The sequence below is a fragment of the Pseudophryne corroboree genome, chromosome 1 (genome assembly GCF_028390025.1).
Source record: "Pseudophryne corroboree isolate aPseCor3 chromosome 1, aPseCor3.hap2, whole genome shotgun sequence".
Classification (NCBI taxonomy): domain Eukaryota; kingdom Metazoa; phylum Chordata; class Amphibia; order Anura; family Myobatrachidae; genus Pseudophryne; species Pseudophryne corroboree.
In genome coordinates this window covers 630,350,832-630,366,572 of record NC_086444.1, presented here as the reverse complement: position 1 = coordinate 630,366,572, position 15,741 = coordinate 630,350,832, and the positions used below count along the sequence as shown (strand labels likewise).

Genomic DNA, 15,741 nt, shown 5'->3' with positions numbered 1-15,741 from the left:
GAAGGTTTCAGTGCATCACTGCACGCGTGTCCTGGGGAAGATGGTGGCATCGTTCGAGGCCATCCCCTTCGGAAGGTTCCATGCGAGGACCTTTCAATGGGATCTACTGGACAAATGGTCCGGGTCCCATTTACAAATGCATCAAAGGATCACCCTGTCTTCCAGAGCCAGAGTATCTCTCCTGTGGTGGCTGCACAGTGCTCACCTCCTAGAAGGCCGCAGATTCGGAATTCAGGACTGGATCCTGGTGACCACGGACGCAAGCCTCCGAGGTTGGGGAGCAGTCACACTGGGAAGAAATTTCCAAGGTCTCTGGTCAAATCTAGAGACTTGTCTCCACATCAACGTCCTGGAGTTGAGGGCCATATACAACGCCCTACGCCAAGCGGAGGCATTGCTTCGGAACAAACCGGTTCTGATTCAGTCGGACAATGTCACAGCAGTGGCTCATGTAAACCGCCAAGGCGGCACAAGGAGCAGAGTGGCCATGGCAGAAACGACCAGGATTCTTCGCTGGGTGGAAGGCCATGTAAGCGCCCTAGCAGCAGTATTCATCCCGGGGGTGGACAACTGGGAAGCGGACTTCCTCAGCAGACACAACCTGCATCCGGAAGAGTGGGGACTTCATCCAGAAGTCTTCGCACAGATCGTGGGTCGGTGGGGACTGCCTCAGATAGACATGATGGCGTCCCGTCTCAACAAAAAGCTAAAGCGGTATTGCGCCAGGTCAAGAGACCCTCAGGCGGTAGCGGTGGACGCTCTAGTGACACCTTGGGTGTTCAGGTCGGTCTATGTGTTCCCTCCTCTACCTCTCATACACAAGGTGTTGAGAATAATAAGACTAAGCAGAGTCAGAACAATCCTCATTGTTCCAGATTGGCCACGAAGAACTTGGTATCCGGATCTGCAAGAGTTGCTCACAGAAGATCCGTGGCCTCTTCCTCTAAGACAGGACCTGCTGCAGAAGGGGCCCTGTCTGTTCCAAGACTTACAGCGGCTGCGTTTGACGGCATGGCGGTTGAACGCCGGATCCTAGCGGAAAAAGGTATTCCGGAGGAGGTCATTCCTACGCTAATAAAGGCTAGGAAGGACGTGACATTGAAACATTATCACCGTATATGGCGAAAATATGTTTCTTGGTGTGAGGCCAGGGCTGCTCCTACGGAGGAGTTCCATTTGAGTCGTCTGCTTCACTTCCTGCAAACAGGAGTGGATTTGGGCCTAAAATTAGGGTCCATAAAGGTCCAAATTTCGGCCTTGTCCATTTTCTTTCAAAAAGAATTGGATTCTCTTCCTGAAGTACTGACATTCGTGAAGGGGGTGCTGCATATTCAGCCTCCTTTTGTACCTCCGGTGGCGCCGTGGGATCTTAATTTGGTATTAAGTTTCCTCAGGTCACCTTGGTTTGAGCCACTCAAAACAGTGGAGTTGAAAGATTTATGTGACCAGAACAGCTAGGATCAGGAAGACTGAAGCTCTGTTTGTTCTGTATGCAGCCAACAAAGTTGGCGCTCCTGCTTCAAAGCAGACTATTGCTCGCTGGATCTGTAACACGATTCAGCAGGCGCATTCTACGGCAGGATTGCCATTGCCTAAATCGGTTAGGGCCCATTCCACTAGGAAGGTGGGCTCTTCTTGGGCGGCTGCCCGAGGGGTCTCGGCACTACAACTATGCCGAGCAGCTACTTGGTCGGGGTCAAACACCTTTGCAAAGTTCTATAAGTTTGATACCCTGGCTGAGGAGGACCTCCTGTTAGCTCAATCGGTGCTGCAGAGTCATCCGCACTCTCCTGCCCGTTTGGGAGCTTTGGTATAATCCCCATGGTCCTTACGGAGTCCCCAGCATCCTCTAGGACGTTAGAGAAAATAAGATTTTACTTACCGGTAAATCTATTTCTCGTAGTCCGTAGAGGATGCTGGGCGCCCGTCCCAAGTGCGGACTTCTTCTGCAAGACTTGTATATAGTTATTGCTTACATAAGGGTTATGTTATAGTTTTATCGGTTTGAACCGAGACTGTGGGGTAAATTTACTAACATTCGTAATTTTCCGTTTGAGGTCAAAGTTCAATCACGAATGACATCGAAAGTGTAAATATGCAACTTTTTTTAATTTATTACGACTAATTTACTAAGCTGCCGTATTCTGCATTGTCGGTTTTTCCGATGTCGATGTCATTCGTTTTTTTAGGCAGTGTTTTACGTGAGTGACTTGTAAAACACTGCCGACTTTATTACAATGAATCTCGGCCGGATCTGAGAGATCCGTGCTGGGCTTCATTGTGCACCTTGTAAAAAAAAAAAAAAAAATGTTTAAACTTTAAAAAAAAAATTGACAGGGGTCCCCCCTCCTAAGCCAAACCAGCCTCGGGCTCTTTGAGCCGGTCCTGGTTGCAAAAATATGGGAAAAAAATTGACAGGGGTTCCCCCATATTTAAACAACCAGCACCGGGCTCTGCGCCTGGTCCTGGTTCCAAAAATACGGGGGACAAAAAGCGTAGGGGTCCCCCGTATTTTTGAAACCACCACCGGGCTCCACTAGCTGGACAGATAATGCCACAGCCGGGGGTCACTTTTATACAGCGCCCTGCGGCCGTGGCATTAAATACCCAACTAGTCACCCCTGGCCGGGGTACCCGGGAGGAGTGGGAACCCCTTAAATCAAGGGTTCCCCCCCCCTCCAGCCACCCAAGGGCCAGGGGTGAAGCCCGAGGCTGTCCCCCCATCCAATGGGCTGCGGATGGGGGGCTGATAGCCTTTGTTGTAAGTTATGAATATTGTTTTTAGTAGCAGTACTACAAGTCCCAGCAAGCCTCCCCCGAAAGCTGGTACTTGGAGAACCACAAGTACCAGCATGCGGCGGAAAACCGGGCCCGCTGGTACCTGTAGTACTACTACTAAAAAAATACCCCAATAAAGACATAACACACACACACACCTTGAAAGTATAACACACCACCATATACACATACTTACCTTATGTTCACACGAGGGTCGGTCCTCTTCTCCATGTAGAATCCATGGTGTACCTGTTGAAAAAATTCTACTCACCAAATCCAGTGTAGAGGGCTCCTCGGGTAATCCATTTGTAATCCACGTACTTGTAAAAATAAAAAAACGGACACCCGACCACGAACTGAAAGGGGCCCCATGTTTTCACATGGGACCCCTTTCCCCGAATGCCAGAAACCCCCTCTGACTTATGTCTAAGAGGGTTTCTTCAGCCAATCAGGGAGCGCCACGTTGTGGCACCCTCCTGATCGGCTGTGTGCTCCTGTACTGTATGACAGGCGGCACACGGCAGTGTTACAATGTAGCGCCTATGCGCTCCATTGTAACCAATGGTGGGAACTTTGTGGTCAGCGGGTGACCGAAAGTAACCTCACCGCTGACCACAAAGTTCCCACTATTGGTTATAATGGAGCGCATAGGCGCTACATTGTAACACTGCCGTGTGCCGCCTGTCAGACAGTACAGGAGCACACAGCCGATCAGGAGGGTGCCACAACGTGGCGCTCCCTGATTGGCTGAAGAAACCCTCTTAGACATAAGTCAGAGGATGTTTCTGGCATTCGGGGAAAGGGGTCCCATGTGAAAACATGGGGCCCCTTTCAGTTCGTGGTCGGGTGTCCGTTTTTTTATTTTTACAAGTACGTGGATTACAAATGGATTACCCGAGGAGCCCTCTACACTGGATTTGGTGAGTAGAATTTTTTCAACAGGTACACCATGGATTCTACATGGAGAAGAGGACCGACCCTCGTGTGAACATAAGGTAAGTATGTGTATATGGTGGTGTGTATGTATGCATTAAAGTTATACTTTCAAGGTGTGTGTGTTATGTCTTTATTGGGGTATTTTTTAGTAGTAGCACTACAGGTACCAGCGGGCCCGGTTTTCCGCCGCATGCTGGTACTTGTGGTTCTCCAAGTACCAACTTGCGGGGGAGGCTTGCTGGGACTTGTAGTACTGCTACTAAAAACAATATTCATAACTTACAACAAAGGCTATCAGCCCCCCATCCGCAGCCCATTGGATGGGGGGGGCAGCCTCGGGCTTCACCCCTGGCCCTTGGGTGGCTGGAGGGGGGGGGACCCCTTGATTTAAGGGGTTCCCACTCCTCCAGGGTACCCCGGCCAGGGGTGACTAGTTGGGTATTTAATGCCACGGCCGCAGGGCGCTGTATAAAAGTGACCCCCGGCTGTGGCATTATCTGTCCAGCTAGTGGAGCCCGGTGCTGGTTTCAAAAATACGGGGGACCCCTACGCTTTTTGTCCCCTGTATTTTTGGAACCAGGACCAGGCGCAGAGCCCGGTGCTGGTTGTTTAAATATGGGGGAACCCCTGTCAATTTTTTTCCCATATTTTTGTAACCAGGGCCGGCTCAAAGAGCCCGAGGCTGGTTTGGTTTAGGAGGGGGGACCCCACGCATTTTTTAAAAAAAAATTAAAACATTTCCCACCCCATCCCACTGAAAAACATGCACGGATCTCATGGATACGTGCATGCCTATACAAACACGGGATAAAAAAGCAGGTCTGTTTTTTTTTAGCACTTTTTCACGATTTGTATTTCATCACGGCAGTGTTTGGCTATTGTCGGCAGTGTTTGTGTTTTGCACTTTTTAGTAAATGACCGATTTCTACCAAATTGCAGGCGTATTTGACCGATGGTGTATTGATTCGTGATTTTTTCCTAGGACTTCCAAAATATTCCGAATGCCCTCATCACTGCCGTGATTTTTGCTTAGTAAATTACCGAGATGACACTTTGAAGAAAAAACGGCATCTCGGTCAAAATCGGGACCTTAGTAAATATACCCCTATTTTGTTGTTCATGCTGTTAACTGGGTAGTTTATCATAGGTTATACGGTATGATTGGTGTGGCTGGTATGAATCTTGCCCTTGGATTAACTAAAATCCTTTCCTCGTACTGTCCGTCTCCTCTGGGCACAGTTTCCCTAACTGAGGTCTGGAGGAGGGGCATAGAGGGAGGAGCCAGTGCACACCCAGAATCCAAAGTCTTTCTTAAAGTGCCCTATCTCCTGCAGAGCCTGTCTATTCCCCATGGTCCTTACGGAGTCCCCAGCATCCTCTACGGACTACGAGAAATAGATTTACTGGTAAGTAAAATCTTATTTTTTTACAACCTAAGTGTGGTGGGCAGGGGAGAGAGGCTTCTGCCAGTACAGGTAAGAAGTGGAGGTGGGGTGTGATGGACCTAGACAAGGGTAATTAGTACCCTCTCCCCCTCTCTCCCGCGCTCCAGCTGTTTCTATGAGGTTGAAATCCCCTTTTAAGAAATGTAAGAGGTTTTATGAGTTTAGGAGACATCATTCCAAGGGTTTCTGGATCATTGCAATTTATCTGAGGTACTTTTGTTATTTATGGGGAGATTTATCAAATATTGGAGAGAGAGATAAAAGCGCTAACCAGTCTGCGTGTAACTGACATATTACAGGCTGTGTTGAAAAATGTCAGGAGCTGACTGGTTAGTATTTTATATCTATCCACTTTGTCTCTCTCCAAGCTTTGTAAAAATGTTCCAATAATAATGCTGCAGTTAATGTTCATTTAGCCTAAGTCATGAAGGTGCTCCCCTGCATACAACCTAAGCCATGGTACCCCTTATACCAGGGGTGGGCAATTATTTCAGCTGGGGGGCCACTTAACACTTTCGAGTGAATATCGAGGGCCGCACACAAAACAATGTGGCTCCAGCAGGGTACTTATCGCAGATTATGCTTTGAGTGCATTCCCTACTGCCACCGACATTGAATAGTCAGGTGTCAAAACACCACTTGCTAACAATCACATTTAATAATAATAATAATTAAAAAAAAAACTTTTTACAGTTATCTTCCCTCTCATTTCCTCCCTCCGTGGACAAAATAATTAGCTCCCCTCCCCAGACAAAGTTACCAGCTTCCCTCCCTGGACAGAATTGCCAGCTGCCCCCACCCTGGCACCCCCACACTGGGCACCCCTGCCCCTTTGCCAGGCAGGTCCCGTTGCCACCAGCCATCCAAACATGCACCTTACTTAGGTGCTCTTCCCCGAGTCCAGATATGCAGCAGCACAGGCACAGCACTGTGTTCAAACTGCCCGCCACACGCCGCCCGCATCCACGCTGCCGCTCTGCCTTTAGCTCCACCCCCAACGGCGCCTGATATCACAGGTAATCTGGCCGGCTGTACCCAACATGACCAGGCTTACTCAGCAGCACCCACGGCTCAGAGGTAATGCAGTGCAATGACAAGCAGCTCAGCCAGTTGGAGCGCTTGTCATTGCACACTGATGCGGGCCGGGCAGGATCAGTTCACGGGCCGCATGTGGCCCGCGGGCCGTAGTTTGCCCACCCTTGCCTTATACTATGTTTTTATCAATTTATTGTAGCACTTACCATGTGTGATTCTATCACATAAGTATTGTAGTTTACTTTCTCAGTATTAATTAGTAACATTTACTTATATAGCGCCAGCAAATTGTGTTGCGTTTTACAAGTGTGCAATCCCAAACCCATTACACGTTTCTTCTGACAATAAACAACTGGCTCATTTTCATTTAATCAGATACTTAACTGCAAATCAACAAAAGTATCTTTTTTTTCCCCAGGGAACAGCCCATTTTCAGCACGAGAGCTCACGTTTTTCAGATTGACCCTGTCACCAAAAAGAACTGGATTCCAGCCAGCAAACATGCTGCCACTGTTTCCTACTTCTTCGATGCCACTAGAAATGTGTATCGTATAATCAGTGTTGGTGGCACCAAGGTGAGACACAATGTAACGTATTCAGGAAAAGGGAACCTAGAGAGGGCTGTTTTCTGAATATGTTTTTTTAATTTGAATAGGCAATCATCAACAGCACCATTACCCCTAACATGACCTTCACCAAAACCTCACAGAAGTTTGGACAATGGGCTGACAGTCGCGCTAACACCGTGTATGGCCTGGGCTTCGCCTCTGAACAGAACCTGTCCCAGGTAAATTAGAAACGTAGTGCTAAAACTGTTTCACGTGTGATTGTAAATTGCATTATTAGTTGTCAGGCTAAAATGTAATAGCCTGCGAGAAGCTATAGGTGCGGGACTTTGTGCGAGAATGCCCATATTTTTAAAGCGGCAATCATTTACAAGGCAATACCAGGTTGGTTTTGCCATGTAAATGATTGCCGCTTGAAAAATATGTGCATTCTCGCACAAAGTTCCACACCTCCGGCTTCTCGCAGGCTATTACATTTCGGGGGGTATTCAATTAGTGCTATTTTTTCGAACAGTCAAAAAAAACGCACTTTTCGCCTGTTTTTAGGTCGAATTCACATTCAACCTATTCAATGCCTGTGCCGTTTTTACGACTGGTTGAAAAATCCGGCACTGGTGAAAACCATGTGTATTGGCAAATTTGCTGCTGATACACGTTTTGGTGAATTTGCGGGCGTATTCACACGTTTTTGGCGCAATTTTGGCGTGGGTGAAAATGGCTTTAAAAACGTGCGAAAATGCACGCTATTGAATACCCTTTGTCGAATTAGTGTTGTTTTTACTTAATTGATTATCCCCCTTAGCCCTATGTCTTTATTCAGCTTGTAGATGACTTATAGACTAAAGCCCCGTACACACGGGGAAGATGTTTGCTGAGCGATCTAGCACGGACTGCTCAGCACACATCTCTCCCCCCGCTCAGCACATCGCGGTGAAATGAGCAATGTACTAGATTGTGCCTGCATGCAGGCCAATCTAGTACTGGCGATAGCGACGCGCGGGGCCGTGCATCGCTATCGGGAATACACACGGAGAGATCCGTGCTTAATTTCGAAGTCAGATTGCTTAGAATTTAAGCACGGATCTCTCCGTGTGTACCCCTCTTTACCATACTTCCTTTTTAAACTCTTATAGAAATTATTTCTTTCTAAAAATGACTCTTCTTAACTAAGGATCATTAAGTATTGTAAGACTAAGCAAATTAACCTCTTATCTGAATACAAGCAATACAAATATCCAGGAGTACTAAATGTGGTGGTTGATTTGAGCAAAAACAGCTAGATCTTTAGCTGACCTTAGTTCTCGTGGCTTCCTATTTAAGATATGTTAACCGGTTAATTAGAAATGTAGAGCCTAATGCTGGCCCCACGTGGTTGGATTCTGCTGCTGATCCTGAGCGCAAAATGCTGGGAACATAAAAATGGCTACAATTAATAAAACCCACGGTTCCAAACAGTCGGAAGTCTTCAGGCAGTTCTGGCGTCTGATAAGACATGTAGGACGATAGTGGCCATCTGCCGTAATCTTGCATTGCATTTATCAACATGTCCAATATTGATCCAGCCGATTTTGATCAGATTATTTTCAGGCATGTGATCTGCATTTACTGCAATACCAGGCCAACTGGCCAATATTGTTACAATTATTGCAGCGTGTACCTCAGAATAAGTTGTAATACAGCAGTACCTGGCTAAATAACACCCCCAGAACTAATGGTGCCTTATACAGTAGTACAGTTTACACAACAAAGGACATAACAAGAAAAACGGCTGCGCTGAATGTCAGAAATGTAATGAAGAGAGAGCCAACGTGTAAAATATAAAATATAAAAATTTAATGAGAAAATAAATAGGACCCACCTCTCTACACACCTTGCTCAGGTGTCACACATTTGGTGCAACGCTCAGTGCTCCCAGACGGGTACGCTCCTGACTGTCTTCCCGTTTCCAGCGGCTGCTACCACTCACGCCGCCTAAGCCAGCTTACAGCATACAGCATCTCATCCCCTCTCCGCTGCACAGCACTTGTGGGCAACGCAGGACATCCGACCGGGGACGCCCGGTAAACGGACCAGCCCACCGGAGAGGTATCAATTACTGAATGTTTACTGGCCACATACAGTCTATCTATCATTGGAGCTCAAACATTGGCCCTCATTCCGAGTTGTTCGCTCTGTATTTTTCTTCGCATCGCAGCGATTTTCCGCTAATTGCGCATGCGCAATGTTCGCACTGCGACTGCGCCAAGTAAATTTGCTAAGAAGTTTGGTATTTTACTCACGGCATTACGAGGTTTTTTCTTCGTTCTGGTGAATGGAGTGTGATTGACAGGAAGTGGGTGTTTCTGGGCGGAAACTGACCGTTTTATGGGTGTGTGTGAAAAAACGCTGCCGTTTCTGGGAAAAACGCGGGAGTGGCTGGAGAAACGGGGGAGTGTCTGGGCGAACGCTGGGTGTGTTTGTGACGTCAAACCAGGAACGAAACGGACTGAACTGATCGAAGTGGCAGAGTAAGTGTCGAGCTACTCAGAAACTGCTAAGAAATTTCTATTCGCAATTTTGAGAATCTTTCGTTTGCAATTCTGCTAAGCTAAGATTCACTCCCAGTAGGCGGCGGCTTAGCGTGTGCAAAGCTGCTAAAAGCAGCTAGCGAGCAAACAACTCGGAATGAGGGCCATTGTACCCACTGTTCACTGTTGTGCACACTCAGCAGCATTCATTGTCAGCTGCGGAACATGGACTTCAGCTCTATATACTACAGCTGCAGTATGTTATAAGTCCTTGAATTGTGTTGACACTTTGAGACAAGCTATTTAGCATAATTCATCCATTTTTCATTGTTCTTATTGTCATTATCATACGCTATATTTATTTTCTCATTAAATTTTTATATTTTATATTTTACACGTTGGCTCTCTCTTCATTACATTTCTGACATTCAGCGCAGCCGTTTTTCTTGGTATCTTTCTGCTACATTATTACACATAGTTGTCCGGCTAGCGCAGGATTTCAGAAATGTGTTTCTAGTATACACTTAATTTATGTGATCATCCTCTGCTAAGGCGCTTTTTCAGCAGTCAATTTATTTCTGTTCTGTTTTTACACCAAAGGACATGTCTTCAGACAAGGGAACACTCGTTTATCATGTGCTGTTTATAATTGTTATTTTTGGGGGGTATTTTTGAAACTATTCTAAATGCACATAGAATATATAAGGGTGGTTCAAAAAGTAAGGTAACAAGACCCAGAGACGGATTAAGGGGGGGAATCCTGGGGGTACGTACCCCGGGTCCCCCTTTCTAAAAGGGGCCCCCTTCCACAGAACGGATCGCTTTTACCGATCCGCTCTGCGGTGCTGCTGTGCTCCCGGCTTCCCACAGCGGCAGCTCTCGCAGGCAAACTATCATCCGCTGCGCTGCATAGCTGAGAGTAGAAGACAGCTGAGCGACGGCTCAGCTATTCAATAGCGGTTGAAGCAGCAGCCTGCGGCTCAGTCATTGGCTGGGCACGCAGGCTGCAGGGGGGAGGAAGGAAGAGATGGATCCCTGGCAGCATGTGGAGCCAGCAGAGGCTGCATGGTGCTTAAAGGAGACTAGAGGCAGAGAATAACGAGCTCTCGATCTCCTCTATCTCAGCAGACAGCAGCCTGAGCAAGTAAGGCTGGCTATATTGCATTGTTTTTTCCCTGCTGCTAAAAATGAAAATTTTAGGCTCTCTGGGTTTTATATATATATATATATATGCAGTGATCGCGCTGAGCCAAAAAAAAAGTGGGTCCCAGGGACCCCTCAGTTTTAATAATTGGGGTCCTATCGGTCTTTTTCTGGGTCCCATCGGAATGAAGGTTCTTTTTAAACTTAATCTTGTTTGGACACTACAAAAGTGTTGCAAGGTGGGGGGATGGGGTGACAGTGCTGCTGGGCTGTGTAGCATGCAGGACACCCTGAACCAGAGCTGTAACTAGACATTTTGGTGCCCTTAGGCAGAAAGTCAATTGGTGTCCCACCTCCCAGATCGCAAAGTATAGGCTGTGCGCGTCACAAAATAATAGGGGCGTGGCTTCATGGGGAAGGGGCGTGGCCACATAATAGTGCCAATTCACATTACACCACACTGTAGTGCCGCTTATACACATTGCACCAGGTAGAACCTCCTATGCACACTGCGCCAGGTAAAGCACTTTATACATATTGCGCCAGATAGAGCACGTTAAACACTTTGCACCAGGTACAGCACGTTAAACACTTTGCACCAGGTACAGCACGTTAAACACTTTGCACCAGGTACAGCACGTTAAACACTTTGCACCAGGTACAGCACGTTATACACTTTGCACCAGGTACAGCACGTTATACACTTTGCACCAGGTAGAGGACTTATACAAATTGCGCCAGGTAGAACACGTCATACACATTGCGCCAGTCAGAGCACGTTATACACATTGCGCCAGTTAGAGCACGTTATACACATTGTGCCAGTTAGAGCACGTTATACACATTGCGCCAGTTAGAGCACGTTATACACATTGCGCCAGTTAGAGTGCGTTATACACACTGCGCCAGTTAGAGCGCGTTATACACACTGCGCCAGTTAGAGCGCGTTATACACATTGCGCCCGGTAGAGCGCGTTATACACAATGCGCCCGGTAGAGCACGTTATACACAATGCACCAGGTAAGAGCACTGAGGCACATTGCACCAGGTAAGAGCACTGAGGCACATTGCACCAGGTAAGAGCACTGAGGCACATTGCACCAGGTAAGAGCACTGAGGCACACTGCACAAGGTAAGAGCACTGAGGCACACTGCACCAGGTAAGAGCACTGAGGCACACTGCACCAGGTAAGAGCACTGAGGCACACTGCACCAGGTAAGAGCACTGAGGCACATTGCAACAGGTAAGAGCACTGAGGCACACTGCACCAGGTAAGAGCACTGAGGCACACTGCACCAGGTAAGAGCACTGAGGCACACTGCACCAGGTAAGAGCACTGAGGCACACTGCACCAGGTAAGAGCACTGAGGCACATTGCACCAGGTAAGAGCACTGAGGCACATTGCACCAGGTAAGAGCACCGAGGCACATTGCACCAGGTAAGAGCACTGAGACACACTGCACCAGGTAAGAGCACTGAGGCACATTGCACCAGGTAAGAGCACTGAGGCACACTGCACCAGGTAAGAGCACTGAGGCACATTGCACCAGCTAAGAGCACTGAGGCACATTGCACCAGGTAAGAGCACTGAGGCACATTGCAGTAACCACCTTGCAGTAATCACCTTGTACCCCCCCCCACCCCCCCGGGCCATAGCGGACACAGACAGGGAATGCACCACACGTGCAGGGATCGGCATCCTCCGTGATCTAGTGGGTAAAGCTGGGCTTTGTGACTGGGGTTTCCCGCGGTGCCGTCTGAGGCGGTGGCAGCGCTGCCGCTCTTGCTTCGAGGGGTTGAAGCCCCAGTCACAAAGCCCAGCTTTACCCACTAGATCACGGAGGACGCCGATCCCTGCACATCGCCAGCACCCCCCAGAGACGCTGTGGCAACCCCCTCCCCCCCGTCTTAACCCATCCATCACCCGCACTCTGCACTAGCCTTCACTCACCCGCCGCAAGCAGCCAGGCGCCAAAGAGGAAGGGAAACTGGCTCCACCTCCTCTTTACATCATTCAGCCCGGGACCAGCATCAGGGAATCATACAAAAATTCCCCTTAGGGATTGGCCTAATGAGGAGCGCGTCCCCGGGGACCCTCCCATTTTAGAAACTTGAGTCCCAGGTCTTCTAAAGCGGGTAAAAAACGCGCCATATCGCGTTTTTGCGATCACTGTATATGTGTGTGTATATTACATTATATATATTTCTCTAACGTCCTAAGTGGATGCTGGGGACTCCGTCAGGACCATGGGGAATAGCGGCTCCGCAGGAGACAGGGCACAAAAATAAAGCTTTAGGATTAGGTGGTGTGTACTGGCTCCTCCCCCCATGACCCTCCTCCAAGCCTCAGTTAGGTTTTTGTGCCCGTCCGAGCAGGGTGCAATCTAGGTGGCTCTCCTAAAGAGCTGCTTAGAAAAAGTTTTTAGGTTTTTTATTTTCAGTGAGTCCTGCTGGCAACAGGCTCACTGCATCGAGGGACTTAGGGGAGAGAATTTCAACTCACCTGCGTGCAGGATGGATTGGATTCTTAGGCTACTGGACACCATTAGCTCCAGAGGGAGTCGGAACACAGGTCTCACCCTGGGGTTCGTCCCGGAGCCGCGCCGCCGACCCCCCTTACAGATGCTGAAGATTGAAGGTCCGGAAACAGGCGGCAGAAGGCTCTTCAGTCTTCATGAAGGTAGCGCACAGCACTGCAGCTGTGCGCCATTGTTGTCACACACTTCACACCAAGCGGTCACGGAGGGTGCAGGGCGCTGCTGGGGGCGCCCTGGGCAGCAATATTTAATACCTTTATGGCAAAAGAATACATCACATATAGCCATTGAGGCTATATGTATGTATTTAACCCATGCCAGTTATCTAAAACTACGGGAGAAAAGCCCGCCGAAATAGGGGGCGGAGCTTATTCTCCTCAGCACACAGCGCCATTTTCCTGCTCAGCTCCGCTGTGAGGAAGGCTCCCAGGACTCTCCCCTGCACTGCACTACAGAAACAGGGTAAAACAGAGAGGGGGGGCATTTTTTTGGCGATATTTTGATATATTTAAGCTGCTATAAAGAACAACACTTATATAAGGTTGTTCCCATATATATTATAGCGCTTGGGTGTGTGCTGGCAAACTCTCCCTCTGTCTCCCCAAAGGGCTAGTGGGGTCCTGTCTTCGATAAGAGCATTCCCTGTGTGTCTGCTGTGTGTCGGTACGTGTGTGTCGACATGTATGAGGACGATGTTGGTGTGGAGGCAGAGCAATTGCCGATAATGGTGATGTCACCCCCCAGGGAGTCGACACCGGAATGGATGGCTTTGTTTATGGAATTACGTGATAATGTCAGCACATTACAAAAATCAGTTGACGACATGAGACGGCCGGCAAACCAGTTAGTACCTGCCCAGGCGTCTCAGACACCGTCAGGGGCTGTAAAGCGCCCTTTACCTCAGTCGGTCGACACAGACCCAGACACAGACACTGAATCTAGTGTCGACGGTGATGAAACAAACGTATTTTCAAGTAGGGCCACACGTTATATGATCACGGCAATGAAGGAGGCTTTGCATATCTCTGATACTGCAAGTACCACAAAAAGGGGTATTATGTGGGGGGTGAAAAAACTACCTGTAGTTTTTCCTGAATCAGAGGAATTAAATGATGTATGTGATGAAGCGTGGGTTAACCCAGATAGAAAAATGCTAATTTCAAAAAAGTTATTAGCATTATACCCTTTCCCGCCAGAGGTTAGGGCGCGCTGGGAAACACCCCCTAGGGTGGATAAGGCGCTCACACGCTTATCAAAACAAGTGGCGTTACCGTCTCCTGATACGGCCGCCCTCAGGGATCCAGCTGATAGGAGAATGGAAACTACCCTAAAAAGTATATACACACATACTGGTGTTATACTGCGACCAGCCATCGCCTCAGCCTGGATGTGCAGTGCTGGGGTCGTCTGGTTGGATTCCCTGACTGAAAATATTGATACCCTGGATAGGGACAGTATTTTATTGACTATAGAGCAATTAAAGGATGCTTTCCTTTATATGCGAGATGCTCAGAGAGATATTTGCACTCTGGCATCGAGAGTAAATGCGATGTCCATATCTGCCAGAAGGAGTTTATGGACGCGACAGTGGTCAGGTGATGCGGATTCCAAACGACATATGGAAGTATTGCCGTATAAAGGGGAGGAATTATTTGGCGTCGGTCTATCGGATCTGGTGGCCACGGCAACTGCCGGAAAATCCACCTTTTTACCTCAGACCCCCTCCCAACAGAAAAAGACACCGTCTTTTCAGCCGCAGTCCTTTCGGTCCTATAAGAACAAGCGGACAAAAGGACAGTCATATCTGCCTCGGGGCAGAGGAAGGGGTAAGAGAGGGCAGCAAGCAGCCCCTGCCCAGGAACAGAAGCCCTCCCAGGGTTCTGCAAAGCCCTCAGCATGACGCTGGGGCCTTACAAGCGGACTCAGGAGCGGTGGGGGGTCGACTCAAGAATTTCAGCGCACAGTGGGCTTGCTCACAGGTGGACCCCTGGATTCTGCAGGTAGTATCTCAGGGCTACAGGTTGGAATTCGAGAAGTCTCCCCCTCGCCGGTTCCTAAAGTCTGCTTTGCCAACGTCTCCCTCAGACAGGGCGACGGTATTGGAAGCCATTCACAAGCTGTTTTCTCAGCAGGTGATAGTCAAGGTACCCCTCCTACAACAGGGAAAGGGGTATTACTCCACGCTATTTGTGGTACCGAAGCCGGACGGCTCGGTAAGACCTATTCTAAATCTGAAATCTTTGAACCTGTACATACAAAAATTCAAGTTCAAGATGGAGTCACTCAGAGCAGTGATAGCGAATCTGGAAGAAGGGGACTTTATGGTGTCCCTGGACATAAAGGATGCTTACCTACATGTCCCAATTTGCCTTTCACATCAAGGGTACCTCAGGTTCGTGGTGCAAAACTGTCATTATCAGTTTCAGACGCTGCCGTTTGGATTGTCCACGGCACCTCGGGTCTTTACCAAGGTAATGGCCGAAATGATGATTCTTCTGCGAAGAAGAGGCGTATTAATTATCCCTTACTTGGACGATCTCCTGATAAGGGCAAGGTCCAGAGAACAGCTGGAGGACGGAGTAGCACTAACCCAACTAGTGCTGCAACAACACGGGTGGATTCTGAATTTTCCAAAATCTCAGTTGACCCCGACGACACGTCTGCTGTTCCTGGGAATGATTCTGGACACGGTTCAGAAAAAGGTGTTTCTTCCGGAGGAGAAAGCCAGGGAGTTATCCGAACTTGTCAGGAACCTCCTAAAACCAGGGAAAGTGTCTGTGCATCAATGCAC

General features: G+C 48.4%; 1 protein-coding gene across 1 annotated transcript in view; it reads left to right on the top strand.

Annotated features, from left to right (window-relative positions):
* Positions 1 to 15,741, top strand: part of HOMER3 (homer scaffold protein 3) — a 260,671-nt gene that overhangs the window by 99,985 nt on the left and 144,945 nt on the right. Inside the window, exons 2-3 of the mRNA XM_063914539.1 lie at positions 6,613 to 6,769; positions 6,850 to 6,981. Of these exons, the coding sequence (XP_063770609.1) occupies positions 6,613 to 6,769; positions 6,850 to 6,981 (289 nt within the window). The remainder of the gene's footprint in view (positions 1 to 6,612; positions 6,770 to 6,849; positions 6,982 to 15,741) is intronic.